Here is a 20381-nt window from a genome sequence, read left to right as displayed (position 1 = left end):
AGGATTTCTTTGCTCAATATGCAAATGTCCTAACAGAGGGAACAGCTTGTAACTTTCCCACAGAATTGGACACATGAGAAATTGGCCTGTGCCATTACAATGGGATGTACCCCTGAGACTGCAGGCCTTATCAGAGATAGAGAGGCGGACTGGGATTATTTGTACAATATATGTGCACAGGGGGTCACTGCTGAATGATGTACCACTAAATCTATCTCCTCCTCCTCCTTCTGCATCCTCTGGCTCACAGAACCTGAGCACTCGTTCTTCATATGACTGTGTGGTGAGAGTATTTGAAAAACTAGATGAAACCGAAATGGATGGTTTGGTTTTACCAGGTTGAAAATATAATAAATGGTCTGGTTTTATGCAGAGGATAATTTCAACAGAGGAAAGCCAAAATCCCTCACTTCAGTCTTGGAAACACGCAGTCTGAAGCCAGATTCCTAGAAATCATATGAAAATTACAAGAAATATCCCAGTTGTCTGAGACAATCTGCCTGCCAGAGAGCCTTGCATCCCATTTTCCCTGCAGCTTTTTCACACTGCAGTCAGTGCAATCACAACATGCGCATTCACATGATCCACTGATTGCATATATTCTACATTTTGTCCTTGTCAGAAGGTGTAACAGGACACGCATGCATATAGTTCTGCACAACCTGCTCCAAGTTACAGTTGAGTGGCAACTCTAGAATGTGCTGACGCCACCTAGTGATGCAATGTAAAATGGCAACTTGTCATCCAGTGTTGTAAGTAAGATTCTGATGGGGCGTGAAATTGTAAAACAAACAGAAGAAGGATCAGTGAGCTTTATCTTATTGAAGCTAAATGATCTTTATCCAAAGCAAGAAGCTGGAACTCAGCTTCTTTCTTTGAATATATATATATATATGTGTGTGTGTGTGTCTACATATATAAGATATAACTTTATTGAGAGTGAAATTATGTTGTTACAAACAGTAATAACAAGAATAAGAATTAGATGTAGAACACACACACACAATTTTAGCTTAGCTTTAAAACTTGAGAGAGCAAAAAGATCACTTTAAGGTAGATAAGTTCTTTATTGATAATATTTGTGTTATACAATATACATACCCATCCACAGCTATAATAAAAAAAAAACTGTATCTTCATATCAGGCTTTAAACCTTTGGCTTTTGCCTAGTGAGACTTTAAGACAACGGTATATTTTAATGATTTGATCCAAACTTCGGCGAAAGTCATGTTATGGCACAAACATTAACAGTTCAGCTTTAATAGCAGTTACTTGATGTCCTCTGATGATACAGTATATATGACATGGCTACATCACACGATTTGTTATAGTACAGTTGATCTGATGTGAACACACAGGACAGGACAGTAAATAACAGGGAGCTTGATATTTAAGTTACAGTACGACAAATAAAAGTGAAGGCGTGAAGTGAACATTGCACATTTTGGTTGATTGAAAAGGCTGTAACATAGTCATCATTTAGAAAATAAGTAAGGATCCACACTGAGGACTGCAGAGTGGACAATGCATGTATGTACCAGGATATTTGGATATTTCTGACCATAACACGTGTTTGGTGATACTGCAAAAGAGACCTTTGAAAGAACAAATTTTCAACTGCATGAACCCTATGGACTCTGAAAAGATGTCCAGTCTGTCCTTACAGCGGGATTTATCACTTAAGAGGTACGAGATTGGAATTTTATTAAAAGCAAATGCTGTCAAAACCAGTCTGGGAAAGGTCATTATTACATGTGAAACGCCCAGGTGTGGATAAAAGGCCGTTTGTACAGTCAGTAAGCCGTGTGAACGAGACAAAATACTGTAAACCCAGCAGGTTTAGAGCTCCGCTGTGAGCTGCCCTTTACTCTGGATGATCCTCATGATGGACTGGACCACCTCTGACGTGGTGCCCTGACCCCCGATATCAGCTGTGTGCAACTGCAAGAAAAAAAGCAGAGGAAAGAAAACTTTAAACTGTGGAATGAGTCTTGTTGTACTTGTCAGGGTGGTTCACATTTTTTTTGCCCGCTCTGGAAAAAATGTAACATTTCAGCAGATGCGGCAGCCAGTCTGGTGCCCTGGATGATTAGCAGATCAGGGTTTTAAATGCGCTCAAGGACCGTAATTAATGCCAATGCCACACAAAGTAAAATCAGATACCATACAGTGTAGCACTTCATAACAGCTTTGTGGCATTGAAAGGACACAATGCTGCTTTGTGTGAATGTACTGTGATGCATACTAAACCTGAACCCAGGGCCTCTAAGCCTCTGTCTCACAACAAAGGCCTGTTAGCTTTACGGCAGCGGGACAGGTGAGGAGAGAGGCCTGTCAGTGAAGGAGGACATACCCTGGTTTCATTCATGGTGGTGAGGACAGCGTTTCGGATCGAACTTGCGTGGTCATAAAGCCTGAAGACATTAATTGAATTATTTACATTATTGCCATAGCACAGTCACAACTTTACATCTCAGATGGAACCACTGAAAATATTTTATGTGACAAAGCTTACTTGAGGTGGTCCAGCATCATGCAACTGGCTAGCAGCATGGCGGTGGGGTTAGCAATATTCCTGTCCGCAATACTCTTCCCTGTGTTCCTTGTGGCCTGAGAGACACAGAAAAAAAGGGCAAGAAAGACACAAACATCTTAGAAAATGTCAGACAGACCATTGACTGTATACAGATACATGACATGACAGCTCATAGTAAGCGAAGCCAAAACATCTCAATCGCCTCCTGGTGGCTGGCTGCAGTATAGCTCATAAACCCCACCCCCTCCATGTTAATGAATGGGACATGAGCCAAACTAAAAAAAAATTTAAGTTAAGTTAATATTTCCCAAAGTTGGTTTCTGTCATCTTCTGATGTTTGGTTTTAATTGGACTAATACATTTAGTTTTAATTCGTTATTTAATGCTATAAAAAGGGGATGTGACATCATGACTGACAGATCATGTATGCTCGTGATTGAGTCGGGCGGTTGTATGGGTGGGACCTCGATACGGCGGCTTCACACTCCACCCACTGCGCAGATTGTGCCTCCAAATGAAGATAGCTTCACCTGTGCGCAGGATATTTTTGCTTCATTTTTGTACAAGGGCACAAAGTGGGGATGCATCATCCATCTTTATATGCGGTCTATGAAACAGACAGGATTCATGTATTTTTCATTCTATCAAAAAACAGAGGGGACAGTGCCCTGCTAAGCATGAACTGCCAAACACTCACCGTTTCAAAGACAGCATAATCACGGCCATAGTTAGCCCCGGGCACAAGGCCAGGCCCTCCCACCAGGCCTGCACACACGTTGCTCACCACGTTCCCGTACAGATTGGGCATCACCATCACATCAAACTGCTGGGGCTTGGACACCAGCTAAAAAACAAACAATGTGTGGCAGGTGAATCATTTAGATATTGCAACATGTAAAAACTTTTCCAGCCTCCAGGCGTGTGTCATTTAATCTCCTGTCACCTGCATGGTGGTGTTGTCCACAATCATGCTGTCAAATGTGATGTCTGGGTAACCAGAGGCCACTTCTCTGCAACACTGCAGGAACAAGCCATCGCCGAGCTTCCTGTTGGAGCAGAAAGACCACACTCATCATTTCCAGCACAAAGAAACTCACAATATTATATAAGACTCAGGAGGCAGACTTGCATGATACGTTTGCGTCAGAGTAACTCACATGATGTTGGCCTTGTGTACGGCAGTGACCCTACGACGACCTTTCTCCCTGGCCAGTTGGAAGGCGTACTCCGCGATCCTGAGGGAATTGTTCCTGGTGATGATCTTGAGACTCTCCACTACTCCTGCTACACTCTAAAAGATGACAGCGAGGAGAATGACCAATAAATGAAAATTTAAGTTCAAGTAGTTGCTGTTAATAACATTAACAATAACATTTTTCTGAGTTATTTGTGAAGCTGCATGTGTAACTGTGTAGAACCAACTTGGATCCTTCTTCTGTATGAAAGCTCAACTTCAGGCTGTAACTGCACATCATGTCTTAATTAAGTAGACATGTCCACACACCAACATTCATTTTAGGTTTGTGCAAATTGTATCCTGTTCTAAAAGTCTCAAAAAAAGGTAGTTATTTCATACAGTTGGCAACAAAGAAACACTATTCAATGTGGATCCGTCCTGTCTGGATAATATCGGTCTTTTTAATAATGTCATCATCTGCACCAATACAAATCAAGCGTATCAGACTGATGTTTTTCCCTTGGCAAATAAATGCTGTACTTTAAATAGTTGGGAAGGAAGAAAGACACAGAAAGAGAAGAGGTCTTTAAAGGACGGGGTGTACGCTGGTGTTGCAGCAGACAATAGACTTGATTGTGTTTTTGTTCTGCCTGACCTCGTGCTCCAGACTGCTGTACTCTCCCTCTGTGTTCTCCCTGATGATCATGATGTCAATGTTCTTGTGGCGAGTCTGGACTCCAGGGAGGGACTGGCAGTGCATCACATTGGCATACAGGTCTAAACTTGTGCTTTTGATACACACATGGAACAAGAGAGGGGTGGTGGGGGTGTCAGGAAAAAACCATGGGTCAACTGACATTGCCAGGAGCAAAAGGGCCAAATTATGAAACCATGTAAGCCATGTGACAAAAGAGAGGCTTCATCAGGGCAACTGAATAGTTCATTAAAACTCTTACCGAAGGAGATTATTTCTGGATTTAACAGATGGCGCCATGGTATGTTTGGTTTCTATGTTGCCTATCGGGAGAGTTAAGTAATGTTAGTTCAGCTTCAGCGTCATGGTCTTAAACTGCACGCTTCTCATGGCTGTGCTTCTCATATTTTCCATATTCTGTTTTTAACACAGAAAAAAAGAGGCTTGCTTACCTTTGAGGGCAACTCCATTACGGCGGATGGCTGTGATGGCATTATTGATATCATCCTCCGTTTCCAAAGCAGAGTTGACATGCACCACTTCAAAGTCCACTGGAACACAGCTGAACCTTAAGCACGAATACAAACCACATGGTGAGGCAATCTCCACCAGTCTGCATTCAACACTTAGAACAGGGTTTAATTTAAGTCTAACCAACCTGAAAACCTCCCTGACATGATTGAGCAGCTCTGGACCGATTCCATCCCCAGGTATGAGGGTCACAGTGTGCCTGCCTCCATACTTTGCAGGAGGAGGCTGTAACATTGGCATTTTAGACATTATTAACAGCACTGAAGATAAACTGCAGTTTATAGCTTTATTTGCATAAATGACCTACATACAAATACACTGTTGCTGACATGTTACCATTTGTTTTCAGATTGATTTCCAACATACCACCATTAAATCAATGAACATACAATATGAAAATCACCTTGTAGAGGCCTTCTTAAGACAGATCAACAATAAAAGTGTAGTACTGTTAGTTACATTTATGTTACAGCCAGGATAATGAAAGAATTTCATTCACAATTTAAAGAAGATTGGAAGATGAACCTAAGTGGAAGTGATGAAAAGGATATTCTGAATTTGAGTTATGCTGAGTTACTAAATTTGCAATTTTAAGCAATTTTCAAATATGTGAAAACTGGATTTTCACACCAAGTTGAAAAAGTACTGGCAGCATGGAAGGTAGGAAATCATCAGGAAAAAACATCTGAAATGCTTTGGTAAATGATGACAATATGCACAATTTACACCATGCAAAATCACTGGTACAGTTCTACAAGGCCAAGACAACAAGGAAGTCAGTGTGGGAGGGTTATGTTGAGCAGTAAAAAGTTGATAGAGCTATTTAGGGCCAGGCAACATATCACCACTGTTAATCACCTATAGCTGTCATCATATATGTACTTGAATTACACTGGAATTACTGATGCAGACACATCCATTATTTTGATATTCCATGACCTTACTGATATTTTGATGTACACGTATTAATGTTGACAGTAGGTCCTCTGGTTTTTGTTAATAGGTATGTTTTCTATATCACACAGCCCCAGTATAGAAGAGGTAATGTTCTTTCTCGTATGTGAAGTGATGCATTGCGGTACGGTGAACCACGTCAGAGTGAGTGAGCTACTTACAATGTTTTCTCCCTGTAGTTGAAGATGGACAGCAAGGAAAGCAGGACAAGAGTCAGTTTGACAGCTACATGAGAGAATCCAGATAGTAGCAAGTACAGAGGAAAATCAACCCCCCCCCCTCCTCCAAACGGGTGGAGAAACAGATGTTTAGCACTCCCAGATTACATTAAAACAGGTTTTAAAAAGTCCCGAGCCACTTCCAGAGATTAACCCAAGGCCATACATCTTAGAAACAGGTCATTTAATGAGTAGCAGTGATTTTTTGAGGCATTGCAAGAACCGCGATAAAGTCATTCAGTGTTTCAGTGGCAGATTGACAAAATCACATCCGGTCATTTTCACGACTGAAACTCAGATACAGTGATTTACTCACAGTGAGCAAGGTCTTATTCCTGTGGCTTGTCAGAGTTGTTCCAAATACCTGAAACACAAAATACAGACCAACGGTCACCAGCGTGGATTTCACGTTTGTCTAGAAAAGCACGGCAATGGTGAAAAGGAGTGAAGAAGCCTGCTAGCTTGTTCAACTGCACGATATCGACCATATGACCTTGTGTTCAGGTGAAACAGTCGATTAATTTTGGACCCACACAACAGGGACAACGACCGCGACAAAAAAAAGCGTGTCTTGTCTTACTTTCACCGTACTTCCAAGGCGTCCACCCCAAAAAGGTTTAATGATTTTGGACATCGAAAGCACGGCACTGGGGGCAGCCATCTTGATTTTGAAGACCTGATTACGTACACAAGGAGGAGGTGTCTCGCGCGACATATATATAAACATATATATGTATGATACATATGTATTTTGTTTTGTTTCCGTCAGTGCAAATATGTAATTAGTCATTTATGGCGTGTTAGCTTTCGTGGTGATTTTAGGAAGGAAGCTCGTCATTTACACATTCGTTAAACAATAAAAGAAACGTAGCTAATGTTTGAATCCTAAAACACTCTTTGATCACATGCACCTCCGCGCGCAGACTCAGTGGTCACGGACTGGGGTTCAGTGGAGATTGGCGTTACATCCGGAAGACACAAGCCAAGCCGGATTTCTGCAATGCTTGTTCAAAGCGGGCTATTAGTCCTCGTGTCAATGGTCGACTGAGCATATTTGCTTCAGACTATCTTCTCAATGAAAGCTGCTTGATACCAGGAGAGCCTCCATGAGGAAACAGCGCAAGAAATAGTCGAAAGTTCCGGGTGGCAAGAGCAACAGCTCTTCTTTACCGTTCATTACATCCCAGCGGAGGTGACAAGAAGGGATAATTCTCACCCGAAGCGTGGACACAGAGGGTAAGACGTGTCCTCTCTCGTTTCTGAGAGCATGTGTTTTGGTGTCAGAGGACTTGTCCTCGGCTTCCTCGTCTTTGCCATGTTTTGGGTTCCTGTCATTGCTTCCAGCGCCATCTCTGCAGAGCCATCTTACATGTCCACTGTTCCAGATTGAGATCTTTCTGTTCAAGATGTGGCTTCAAGATTTGATTTATTTGATAAGCTCTTGAAAAGTACATAAAAACCAAAAATATACACAGAGATAGCTTGTTTTGGAAAACGTTTAGAATTTATTCTGCCTTTAATTTTTTGGCATTTGTTTGTTTTTCTCCATGACCACCTTTTCTTTCCATATTTCCTTTTTTAAGCTGCAGCTTTTATTTACTCTGTTTAGACCTTCTGCCACCATGAATGGAAAATGAAAACACATCTTGTTTAATAAACTTTCTGTGAAAATGTAAGAACACTCACTTTGCAAACTTGGCTGAAATTCAAACCTTAATGCTGCTGTTGTGCCTTGTTTCTTGATTTCTGTCCAGGTCTATGAAACTGTGAATCATGAGATTAACAGGTTGGTTATTTTCATTCGTTTTTTTTTTTTTTTTTACATCTCAGTGGGAACTTGTTGATCCAGTGCTAGTCCCATGTGTCTTTCGCCTGAACTGGCATTTCCTGTTTCTCCTGACAGGCCCCCTGAGAGCCGTCGCCGTGCTGCTGTTGGTGGGGCTCACCTGGCTGCTGGCAAACACTTTATTTGGAAAGGAGAGCGGTTCATCTGTGCGCCATTTCTTCAGCGGTAAGAGAAGTCATTCTGAAGCCATGATTGACAGAAAATATAGCAAACAAAAATGGCCAACATTCGCTGGTTTTCTCAGCTTGATTGATAGCAGCAGGGTTTAAGCGTTGGTTTAATCTTGATGCGTGTTTATGTGTTTTTGTGGTTCATTTGATTGAAAATTATGTATTTTTCAGGTGCAAGTGAGGAACCAACACCTGGTAAGTAGACAAAACTCTATGATATGTCCATTTCAAGACTACCCCTCCTGCCAAGTATCAGCATGGTAAGGTTGCATCCTTATTATCGTCCTTCTCTGACTCTTGTGTTCTGCTGGTTTTAGCTGAACTCCGCCCTCGGAGGTATAAATGCGGACTTTCAGCTCCCTGTCCTCCAAAACATTTGGCTTTCCGTCTGGTGTCTGGTGCTGCCAACGTCATCGGGCCCAAAATCTGCCTGGAGGACAAGATGTGAGATTCAGTGTTTACCAGTTTATTTTATCCATGTCCACGTCTCTGCTGTCTCTTTTCCTTTCTTTCTTTCTTTTTTCTTTCTTTCTTTCTTTCTTTCTTTCTTTCTTTTTTTTGTTTCACACTCTGTTCTTTTTTCCCCTCTTTGCTGTCATAACCAGGCCTCCAAGTCTGTCTGGGGAGCTGAATGCAAGTACTCTTTCAGTCTGTCTGCCCCCCATTTCTGTCTGTAGTCTTGGTCTTTTATACATATATTTGTTGTTGTTTCTGGAGTGCCACGCAGCGTGTTGAAGTGTGTAGATTACTGTGTAAGTGGAAGGCAACGAAATGTTCTCCTGAAGTGCCCCGGTTGGTGCTTCAGCCTCTCGTGTTCGTGTCTTGCAGGCTCGTGAGCAGTGTGAAGAACAATGTTGGCCGAGGACTCAACATAGCTTTGGTCAATGGTAACAGTGTCATCTTCCATCCTTTAACCAAACTGTGTTGCATTAACATTTGAAGCTCCCATTAATTATGTTATTTTAACATCTGACTCATGTTTCTCTGCTCCAGGAGTGACGGGAGAGCTCTTGGCCACAAAGACATTTGATATGTGGGCAGGAGGTAATAAAAGCCAGACACTAATATAGTATAGATTTCACATCTGGTACATGTGGCTTGGCAATAACGAGCTATAAACCACAGTTCATAACACATCTGATATTCGCCCTCAGATGTTTCTGACCTGTTGAAGTTTCTTCGGCCGCTTCATGAAGGAACACTCGTGTTCGTGGCTTCCTTTGATGATCCAGCTACAAAGTAAGAATCCATGATGTGCTATCCGTTCAGGTCCAGCAGCCCCCTCTTGATTTTCTCCCCTTAGACAAATTTCAAAGCAACTGTCAGAGATAAGTTGTCAGATAAAGCTGAAGGATATTGCATGTTATAACTCAATAAATGTATTGTAGAATGAAATGTTGAAGTGGCACTGCTACAGAGAAACCCCTTTTAAATAGCTCAACAACAGGAGGGCCATTGTCAGTTTTAACATTTAATCAGCTGACAGTTCACCTGTGATCAAAGTTAAACTCTGTGAAAGAGGAAAAGGAGGTGAGGAGTCAAGAACGCGCCCTTATGGTGTCAAACATCAAGTTGTTTATTTTCAGTATTACATTAAAATGACATCTGATGGCTGGTTAATTTGTTATTAAACATTTGATGCTTTTTGGAGTAACAGAAGGAGCACGACCATAAATCCCTCCTTGTTACCCTTAAAGGCCTTCCGTCTGAAAAACATGTCACGGCTGTGCAGTGATTACACCTCAGAGTTGAGCCAGAAAGTGCTGCGGAGATGCCGTTAAAGTCCAGGAGGAGCCGACTGAGAATTCTAAAAGCCCCATTTAATTTCTGTAACAGTTAACAGTGGTTAAGCACATGCATTAACCTGTATCCCTCCTGCTTAGAAGAGCAGCCAACCCACCTGATAAACATTAACCTGCTGCCTTATCCTCCTCTCTGGTGACAGGTTGAACGACGAGTCTCGGCGACTGTTTGAGGAGCTCGGGAGCACAGTGGTGAAAGACCTGGCCTTCAGAGACAGCTGGGTGTTTGTTGGGGCCAAGGGTATTGAGAACAAGAGTCCCTTTGAGCAGGTATGTTACTGTTACTCTTATTGCTGAACAGAGATTCATCAGCCCCTTTGAGGTGCTGCTGATTTGCCTACAGTTCACTGCTTAATGATGCAGTGAAAAATATATCCTCCCTCTGTCCTCATATAAAGTGCAAAGACTTGTTGTTTACAGTTCCAATGGTATCATGATACAGGCCATTCACAGATATGCAGGACACACGTATGGAGCATTATTAAAAGGGTAAGGCTTGTAGTATTGGTGGCAGTGTATTCTGTAGATAATTAATCACAACAGACTAAACTGCAACATATAACCGTATTGAATATTCACATTCAATCCTGTTATTTTGACAACACATGAGGAATGATAAGACTTGTATTTGCCAGCTGATTTTCTTTAAGCGTATTGAAGACTTGTTCTGACCACTGAGATTGATGACTTTTCCACCTTCCAAGCTTGTTCATCTTTTTATTATTTTAATCAGTGTTACGACTGTAATTCCTTAAAGTTGGGACGTCAAATATAAGTGAAACAGAATGTGATGATAAGGTAATCCTTCTTGACAGATACCACAACGAGAACACCACAAAGACAGTATATTTCATGTTTGACCTCATCAGCTTCATTGATGTTTGTAAATATCTGCTTATTCTGGATTTGATGCAGCAACATGTTTTAAGCAAGTTGGGACAGGAGCGACTAAAACTGGCAAAGTTGTGGAATGTTTGGAACCTTCCACAGGTAAACAGGTTCATTGGTAACAGGTAATAGTATCATGATTGGGTATGAAAGGGACATCCTGGAAAGGCTCAGTCGTTCACAAGCGAGGATGGAGCGAGGTTCACCACTTTGTGAACACATGACTGTATAAAGGATATTAATACTTGACCTTTGTAGCGCTTCATAAAGCTGTTGTCAGTAAACACAGTTCATTTGCAAATGAATGCATTCTGTTATTTAGAAAGCGTCCCAGCTTGAAATGAAGTTGTGCAGTATGATTCATGGTAAAGCACTTAAAAAAGTCCTGTTTTCAAATCCTCTGTCGCTGACACATTTATGTGCTTATGAGAAAGTCAGAAATTATGACTCTCTCATTACTTCCAGTATGCTTTGGAAACCTTTCATGGCCCCACACACATCACCAACGACTTTGTAAAGCCAAATTGTGGTATTAAATTTCTAAAGCGTGTCCAGTTCTTGTTCAGCGCTCCATGTTGGTCGTCCAGCAGTGAGAAGCTGATCACAGTCTGTTGTTGACATACGCTCTGTTTGCCTGTGGTTGTTTCCATTAGCGTATGAAGAACAGTAAGAGCAGCAACAAGTATGAAGGCTGGCCCGAGTCTCTAGAGATGGATGGCTGCATTCCACTGCGGGCACCCCTGGAAGGATAATTGCCTGACGCATACAAACAGCGCAGTGACACCTGGTGCGGCAGCAGTGGATCCAGATGACTGATAGAAAGCCAGGGAACTGCCGAGTGACTGAAACCATACAAGATCCGGGCCACATTTTAATTTTCCCTCTCTTGGCTGAGGCTCGAGCTGACTGCAAAGATTGTCTTGGGACTTGATATTTTTTTAAAACTGCTGGAACTTGTGGAGGACTTGTGAATTAAGCTTTGTGAGCCGGTTTTGAGCTGAAGTCATGTTGTAGAAGCAATGAAAATGTTTGCGATGGTTAAGGGAATCTTGAGAGGACAAATGCTTGATGACCAAAGTGTAACAGCGACTAGTGAACGATTAGGTTTAGGTCTTCCAAAGCCGTTGTAGGAAATGGATGTATTTCCTCTCTGCAAGCCCGCTTGTAGGGTGTCAGTATCATTGAGCAACAGGACTGTGACATTTGCATGACACTTAATGTTCAGCAGGTAAAAGCCACACCACCTAACTGGTCTCACACTAAGGCTTTGGGAAACCTAATCATGTCAGCATAGGAAAAAACATTTGAGGTACACTAGTAGTTAAAATGTCCGAAGCACCGGGGCCTGTTGGCAGATTTTATATTTAAATACATTAATATATTTTCATCCTGTGACATATATTTCAGTGATATTGTTATGCCTTGTGTTAGTTGGCATTGTTTATTTAGAACTTGATGCATTGCAGATATTTCTTGCCACATGTTTACATTTCTTATGACAAATTTGGCCTTGCTCATCACTTTACTTTGATAAAACTATTTATTTTAATACTTTATTAGAAACGTACACAGTGTGGGTTCATCATAATACCACCCATGGTTTTAATGATCTCTCAGGCCTGCAAGCATCTTTCCACTGAGTGCTTTGTATAAGGTTTCAACCTAAATGTGTGGTTGTGTTTTTTTAAAAAAAAATGTTGAGTGTGTCCACCGGGCATGTAGGAAAAGCATAGAAGTAAAAGTCTTATTTCATATGTTTGGTTTGAAGTCCATTTTAGCTGCTCTGTCCGAATTCTGTTACGTGTAAAGATTTTTCTACAAAGCATTACAGTCTCTTTATATTGTGACAACTATGCTCATGAATAAAAATGTTCAAATATTTCTTGTCTTTTTTTTTTTTTTTTTTTTTTTTTTAAATTGTCATGGGTCTTCAGAGGAGTCGGCTGGCGTACTTGAAGAAATTCACCAGAGGGCGACAAAAGTCAAGGTCTTACAGGGGTTACTCGGTTCATTCTGCTCAAGGCTTTTGCTTCACTGAGCATATGTGATGGTGGGGATAAACACTGCACACTGAACGTAGAGGATTTCAGGTCTGACCGAGGGTCTGACTTTGAATTCAGGGACAGCACAGAATCGTGCTGCTCGCTCAATCGGTAGGCTGTAACGTTATTATGACAAACACGATCAATTTCATTGTCCCGTTGAAATGTGCTATGGCGCCTTAAAGTGCTATTGGAAATAATCGTGATTTCCAGCAGTAGATTTAAGAGTGTGTTCAGTGTTGTGTGCAGGACTGTGGGTTGTACAAAGGGAGAGACAGAGACCACGAGTTAACAGTGGAGGAAGAATAATGATATAATTGTTCATATTATCACCTGGACTTCATCATAATTATTGCTATTCTGTGAGCCTACTTTCAAATTTACTCTTTTTTTTTTTTTTTTAAGCAGTAGTCATGTCACAATTAATGTTTGATATGAGATGCATATCAGCATATTTATTTCGCTTATAGGGATGAAATGTCATAGCAGCAAGACTTGACACCTATATGCATCATGAATATGAGCAGTGAACAAAAACAGAGGTTCTGAACAGACAGAGAGTCTTTGTGTCCGAGGAGGGAAATCGTTCACAGCTTGCACATGCCACAAGAGAAGCATAAAAGAAATATAAAGAAATGAAAACATATGCTTACACATGTCCACACATATACTTATACATGCTCACCGGTCGTGGACTTTAGCCAACTACATCAAAGACTGAAGTAAAAGTTTGAGGTACCTGCACTATTTTCATTTTATGCTAATTTACACGTATACTTCCCTACATATCACATGTAAATACTGTGCTTTTTACACCATTTACATGAATACAGATATACATACAAAAGTGGGATTATCTTAGACAATATTACGCAATGCTACAGAAAAAACTACAGAACAACTACAGAACAGTACTTTTACTCCAGAACTACACTACACTGAGGTATTTGTGCTTTAACTAAGCATTTCCATTTTCTACATTTCAAACAGGAAATACTCTGCCTACATTTATCTGACAGCTGTAATTACTCCTCATGTCAAGATTTTACATGTAAAACACATAATTAGTTTAAACAATATGTTGCATTCTTGTGAATTAATCTGCTTGACAGTATTTGAAATTGTTAGTATATTTAAAAAATATATCACAGTGGGAACATTTTGCATAAGGAGTACTTTTACTTTTGACACTTCAAGTATACTCTAATACTAACACTTGTGTATTTGTAAGTCTAGTAAGGAGTTGAACGCAGAACTTTCACTTGCAATCTAGTATTTTATCATACTGTGATATTAGTTACTTTTGATTTGATTAATCTAGTCATTCATCTGCCTTATCTAAAAAAACAAAAAACAAAAAACGCAGTAACCATAAAAAGTGTTAAAATGTCCTTACATTCTCGTTAACGTCAATGATAGGAAAACGGCTGAACGCCCGTTTGCGCTTAACGGCCATTGAAGTTTACGAGAAGCGCTTGAATGCAGCATCAGAGTCACGTAACAAGCCGTGGATATAAACACGTATCAGCAGCGCCCTCTGCTGGTGGACTGAGCTCACGGTCGGTCTTCTTCGTCCTGAGGATGATGGTGAGCCCCGTGGCAAGTGAGAACGGGCAGGCAGAGCGCGCGCAGTACTCACGAGAACCTGCTGAAGGCCGCTGGAGTCGTGCGTTGTAAATTATGTACATAAGTTCCTGACATTATTCGGGTACACATGAATGGCCGGTCGCACAACTTGGGGCCGTCAAACCGCGCAGCGAGTGGGGAAATCTGTAAACCATCGTCTGAAGTGGAACACGTACACCAAGTGCTCTGTGCCCGTCTCTCACACAGACCGAGGCTCGACGGCTCCGGTGGGGATTTTCAACGCCGCGGCAAGCGTGTAGGATATATAGAGGGGAAAAAAAACCCAGCGGAACCGCGAATCTTTTTCTAAAGTTTCTTTTGTTTTTCGTAAATGTATTTTTTCAGTGGGTGTAAAATAATTTTGTAGGCGGAAAGCCCGGTGTAAATCTCGTGTAATTACGTTTGTAAAAAGCTTAAAGGAATAATTAAAATCCAGTTATCCGTGAGTTAGCTAGCTAACAGCTCGTTTTTTATTAAATGTATCGCTGGACCGACGAGCTACGATGCTGCATTTAGGTGAGTGATGTTTGTTGTTATTTTCAGTCACAAAGCAAATGGTCATATACGTGATTCCACTTCTCCTCAGTGAGACATTATTATTTTTCAGTCTGTTTAAGCATTACTAGATGGCTTAGTGGGTGTTTGTCCTCTCGTGTGGCTGCTTATTTTTATAACATAAAGGATGCTGTGGGGAAGAATAAACAAAACCAAAAAAACAGAAAAACACTGAAGTCAAGTGCAGCCCTGCGGGGGAGCCTGGCTGACAGGCCCTCGGACACCAACTGTTTCGCCCATCATTTGAATGATTTGTCTGCGCTCAGGCCACGAAAGGCCAGGAGGTTTGGGGCTTATGATTTGCTGTCAGTCGCCCCAGTCTCCGTGCACTCGCCCTGTGTGCTGATTGTACTTGGTGTCTTTCACCGTTTGCATGGCGTTTCTGAAGTCAGCTGAGCTACCAGCTAGCCAATGGCTGCACTTCATGCTGCCTGCACATCCAGGCATCACTGTGTCATGTATGCTGTGGCCTATAAATAACATACATTAGTTGCATTCTGCTTCAGAGGCAGTGACTGCTGCACATCATGGGGTCTTTGCCCTGAGCAAGTTTCACAACAGGCATGTTGGAAAACTAAAATCATCCTTAAAATGAATCACTATGTCAGCTATATCCATGAGCATCTTATCCATAAACGTGCACCAGAGCATCCCCTTCTCCACTGCTGTATGGTTATTTTATAGATACATATCAAAACATTGCATCTGATAGCCCCCTGGGGGTGTTAGTGGTGTACTCAAAACATAAGGCAGGATGCTTTTCTCCACAACAAGGCTTAGAGCCGCTGAACTACTCAAATCAACACATTGCTGATCTCTGAGCGCTCCATCATCCATAAACGTTCAGAGTGCATTTACAGGGGTGAAAAGGGCTCAGTCGTTGATATGAGCTCCAGGAGTAGTAAGCTACTTTAGTAACATGTAATCCTGATCATTGGCTGATTAAGGAGCCTTTCTCTCACCTGGATTAGAGGAATCCTTTGGTTTTGCTCGCTGAGGGGAATGAAAGAGAGGGAACAAAAAGGGGGGTTAGATAACACATATTCTCTGTGTCTGTCGCTCTGTCCGAGTGAACAGTACTGTGTGTGTGCTACCTACACTCCACTCTCCCATGCTTGACCTGGATTGGACAAAAGTCCTTGTTGTGTTTTCAGCCTTGAGTTTCCCTAATGGGAAGAGAACAATCGTTGTGTGTTTGACTCTAGTGGCCAGCATTTGATATTTTCCATCAGATTTCTGAACGCCCCCTAGTCTGAAGAAGCACAGGGAAGCAACATGTGCTGAACCGACTCGTGCCATAATTGAGTAGGAGGAGTAGCCGGAGCAGTTTTAATTAACATTATCATTTCTTGCTCTATTGCACATACACTGCTCTTAAATTACTCTGCTAGATTTGGATGAATGATGCTTTTTTTCCAGGGTGAGTTTTAAGATCTGCTCATTAATACATTCCCTTGCGAGTTGAATTTATAGTGTTCTCACTTGCCTGTATGGCACAGTGCCTGTGTTGAACTCTGTAATTAACTTTAATTATTCCACACAATCACAGTCTGAGCCGGACCGCCTCCTGTTTGTCAATGCATTTGAACAGCAGCAAAGTCAGCTCTTTGAAAGTTAACACCTGCCACTTATAGTGATGTGTCCTGGTGTGGCTTTATGACAGCAGTCTGTTCGACACGGCCTTACTGAACAAACACGGCCTTTGTTTTTACCTGCCGTCGGGGTCAACAGCTGAGCTGCAGAGTTCAGATGTAGACCTGTGATCTTCAGAACAGTTGCTGCTTGACATGGAGCCCATTTGAATGCTGGCCAGTAGCTCTCAGACCTTGTGCTACCTCTGCCCCGTCTCCCCACATCACTCAGCCTCCATCTCCCCTTTAAATCTCTGTGGGACTAATGCTGGATTTGGAAAAAGACTGGTTCGATTCAAGTGCTGCATTAATCATGTGGTGAAACACTACAGGCGGGTATTGGTTTGAATTTAATTTTGATCTACAGGACTATTCCATTACTCAATCAACTAAATTCAACACCATTTTTTAAATATGTATATATTTCTTTCAATTCCCAATCTCCAGCCAAGTGTATCTGCTGAACCTTTCATCCCTGCCCGGTATAACAAAGCTCACTCAGTATAGTAATCAACAAAGGGATAATATGCAACTATTGCAACTGACACCTGATGAAGGAACACTGTTAAACGATTTCAACACATGCATACTTGCTGATAATACAGTTGCGCTCTAGTAAAATCATGAGTAAAACAAAATAAGAGTTATTTATCAAAACATTTAGCACGATTAGCATGAATATGTATCTTGAGGAGTGTCAGCCAGAGTGTGCAATAATGAAGGATGAAATGATTAGAATAATTGCTCCTTGCACCTGATTTCCGAAAGGAAAAGCAATTTATTTAATCACATTTTACACAGTGAAAGCATGTTTCATTATAGATGCAAACCTAAAAAATATTGTTAAATTTACCTGGTTTGCCTTAATAAATCAGGCCTTAATAAATCAGGGGGTGAGCCTTAGTTTGTGTTGTAGAACTGAAGGTCAAAACTTACCAACAGAGCGAACTCTTCTGTTCTTTCCCAGGAACTTGAATTTAAAAAATGTTGCAGTACACCTACCAAACATGAAGCAGTGCTGCACCTGTCCTAAACAGTTTAACCCTTTTTTTTCCCCATGTGTCGCCACGCACATTTAAATTAATGAATTATCAATATTGATGTAAGAGTAGATTGATTGTCACATGGGATGGGCTATGAATGGACTTAATAATTCATATCCAATGTACATTTTAAAGGTATAGAAGAAAGTGGATAAAGAAATTACAGAAGTAGCTCATTAGATGAGCAAGAAAAAAAAAACAATCCTGTAAAATAAACAAAAATGTCGACTTTGGACTGCGTGAAGCTCAAGAAAAATTTGCTCAGAAGCATAAAATTAGCAGTAAATAGTGGAAAATGTCCTTCACTGTTTCCTGAAGCCCAAGGTGACACCTTCATATTGCTTTTCCAACCAGTGGTCCACAACCAAAACATATGCAGTTAACTGTCACATAAGACAAAAAAGTAGCATTGCAACTGAGAAGCTGTGATTGTGGAATATCGGGAATAAAGCCGTTTATTGATTGACAAAATAGTTGATGATTTGATTGATTCATCATCCGGGTTTCTCTCCTAAAAACAGTTTTTAAAACAGTTTTATTTTTTGTTTCTCTGGGGAGATGCTGGCAGAGAGCAGATGAACAGGTTCACAGAACGCAGTCCTTGTCCCTCGGCCCTCTGCACCCAATCTCGCTGTGACGCTGGACATACCAACGGAAACTATTCCAATGCTAATGTAATCACCTCGTGTTTTCAGCCTTTTCCCACCACTAAAAGCATTCCTCCTCTTCCTCTCCTCTTCCTCTCCTCTTCCTCTCCCTCTCCTCTCCACGCACAACTGTAGCTGCTTTTGTTCAGGCAAAAATTTAGCTATAGTCACTGCTTTCATTCACACAAACATTGGCACATATTTTATCAGGCAAAATCCCCCCCCCAGCCCCTTTTTTGTCTGTGCCACCCCCCTCTCTTTATCTCTCTCTTGTTCTCTTTCACACACACATTTTTCCCACCCCTTCTACTAGCCGACCCCCCTCGCTCCATCTCTCCTTCCCTCTCTCTCTCTCTCTCTCTCTCTCTCTCTCTCTCTCTCTCTCTCTCTCTCTCTCTCTCTCTCTTTTTGAAACTCTGCTGTCCGCCTGCTCCCACCAACGACAATCCCTTCCTGTCCCCCTCGCCACTTTTTATTCACTCTTTTCATCTACACGTCCCCCTCAATTGCAAAAACGGTGCTGTCTGTACGCACACACACACACACACACACACACACACACAGAGTCCCCCCTGGCTCCTCCTTTGTCTGCCAGCCTAATTTTCCAGCGGCAGTTTGGTTCCAGGGGATTAATGTGTGTATCCCCATGAAGTAAGGGATGAAAAAGCACAGTGGGCAGATAGGTTTGCATTATTATTTGTTGTGTTTTAAGTCATAGATTGTATAGGAGAGGTGAGACTTCTGTGTCTGCACAGTAATGTAGGGTTTTTTTTCTCCTTGTCTCAAAACTTTGAGCAAATATAACAAAAAGTTCCAGTGAAAAAACAAACATGGCCTTCAGCGGGTTTTGAGAATGGAGCAGAAATCACATCTTTGGCAGTCGTGAAGCAAAGGTGTCACAATGATTTTCATTGCACATTTCAGAAATGATTCGGCAGCTGCAGGTGTTCTCTCCGTGCAAGAGCCTCACAGAAGCCTGGAGGGCAGGCAGGGTGCAGCGCGTCAGATGTTTGGTTCTCATGTACTCTGATAGAAACATGAACAATGATTCTGACGTGGGAACTTGATGTACGCTGCATGCTGGAGCCGTTTTGCTGCTGTCGAGAGATGTCGCCGCTTCGGCTGCAACCTTCATTTTGTTGTCTTCAGCTTTGGTCTGCCACTTTTGCCCACATGGGCAGTTGCTTGGTCATTCGGCTGGTGTCAGGAAATTCCTTTCGGCATTCTTTCATTGAAAGGGGACGTGCGGATTGGGTGCGACTGAGGGTTTGCTTTTGATGTGCTTGTTGTTGTCCATGTGTAAAGGATAGAACGAGTCTGAGAGGGACTGAGAGAGAAAGAAAGAGTGAAACACAAAGTTTGTTCTAGCCCGCTGGTGTGTGTCTTATATTTGTATCTGTCTGTGTGTGTGTTTGGAAGGGGAGACTGGGTGGGTGTGAGAGACAGTGATGGGGCTGAACGTGTTTGATGTACTGTGATAACTCTGTCCGGTATGTGGCTTTCATGGGAACTCCTTGCCCTGGGGACATGGGCGAATAAGCTCCTCTTTAAAGGGCAACTTCCCTCTCTTTATCGCCTGTTGTTTTTCCCCCCCTTTATGCTCCCCACATCCTGTTAGCCTTTACCTTTTTAGTCTTTCTATACACTACAGTATGTTGTACAGTATGCCCAAACTCAGGACATATTGCAGTGCTGTTTGATTAAAATGAAGATGGTTATAATCCCTGAGTAATTGTTCATTAAAAAAAATTAAAAAAAATCGTTAGCCACAAACTATCACTTTAATTCCTGAGCTTATACAGTATCAGGTACACTGACTGTATGTAAAGATTGATGACATGACAGCTCCCCAAAAGCAAAGCCAAAACATCCCGATCGCCCCCTTGCGTGCTGGCTGCAGGCTAGGTCCTAAACCCCACCCTTTCCAGGTTAGCAGATTGGCCCAACTAACAAACAAAAATCAAAGTTCACATCACAAGAATTATTCCCAAAGATGGTTTCTGTCATCACTGATGCATTT

The 20381-nt window shown here is 41.7% G+C and overlaps 3 protein-coding genes across 13 annotated transcripts in view; 2 read left to right on the top strand and 1 right to left on the bottom strand.

The window, feature by feature from the left end:
* Positions 1-1047: 1047 nt before the first annotated feature.
* Positions 1048-6809, bottom strand: idh3g (isocitrate dehydrogenase (NAD(+)) 3 non-catalytic subunit gamma). Of its 2 annotated transcripts, XM_076740749.1 has the most exons (13): positions 6692-6809; positions 6428-6475; positions 6055-6066; positions 5067-5164; positions 4861-4976; positions 4671-4731; positions 4370-4502; positions 3695-3828; positions 3481-3583; positions 3235-3381; positions 2517-2611; positions 2355-2415; positions 1048-1942 (listed from the first exon to the last, which is right to left on the bottom strand). In XM_076740749.1, the coding sequence occupies exons 1-13, from the start codon at positions 6770-6772 to the stop codon at positions 1841-1843; spliced, it is 1191 nt and encodes a 396-aa protein (XP_076596864.1). In that variant the 5' UTR covers positions 6773-6809; the 3' UTR covers positions 1048-1840. The 2 variants fall into 2 exon arrangements, with proteins under 2 accessions (XP_076596864.1, XP_076596865.1); XM_076740750.1 differs by lacking the exon at positions 6055-6066.
* Positions 6810-7038: 229 nt separating this feature from the next.
* Positions 7039-12698, top strand: fam3a (FAM3 metabolism regulating signaling molecule A). Its single transcript, XM_076740751.1, has 10 exons — positions 7039-7347; positions 7866-7897; positions 8015-8122; positions 8299-8322; positions 8445-8571; positions 8956-9014; positions 9121-9171; positions 9282-9366; positions 10073-10199; positions 11471-12698. Exons 2-10 carry the CDS (start codon positions 7885-7887, stop codon positions 11567-11569), a joined length of 693 nt encoding a protein of 230 aa, XP_076596866.1. The 5' UTR covers positions 7039-7347; positions 7866-7884; the 3' UTR covers positions 11570-12698.
* Positions 12699-14407: 1709 nt separating this feature from the next.
* Positions 14408-20381, top strand: part of wnk3 (WNK lysine deficient protein kinase 3) — a 38343-nt gene continuing 32369 nt past the window's right edge. For all 10 annotated transcript variants that reach the window (XR_013077750.1, XR_013077749.1, XM_076742193.1 and 7 more), the window contains exon 1: positions 14408-15001. The gene's annotated coding sequence lies outside the window, so the exon portion shown is untranslated. The remainder of the gene's footprint in view (positions 15002-20381) is intronic.

The sequence above is a fragment of the Chaetodon auriga genome, chromosome 10 (genome assembly GCF_051107435.1).
Source record: "Chaetodon auriga isolate fChaAug3 chromosome 10, fChaAug3.hap1, whole genome shotgun sequence".
NCBI lineage: Eukaryota > Metazoa > Chordata > Actinopteri > Chaetodontiformes > Chaetodontidae > Chaetodon > Chaetodon auriga.
This window is presented reverse-complemented; position numbering and strand designations above follow the sequence as displayed.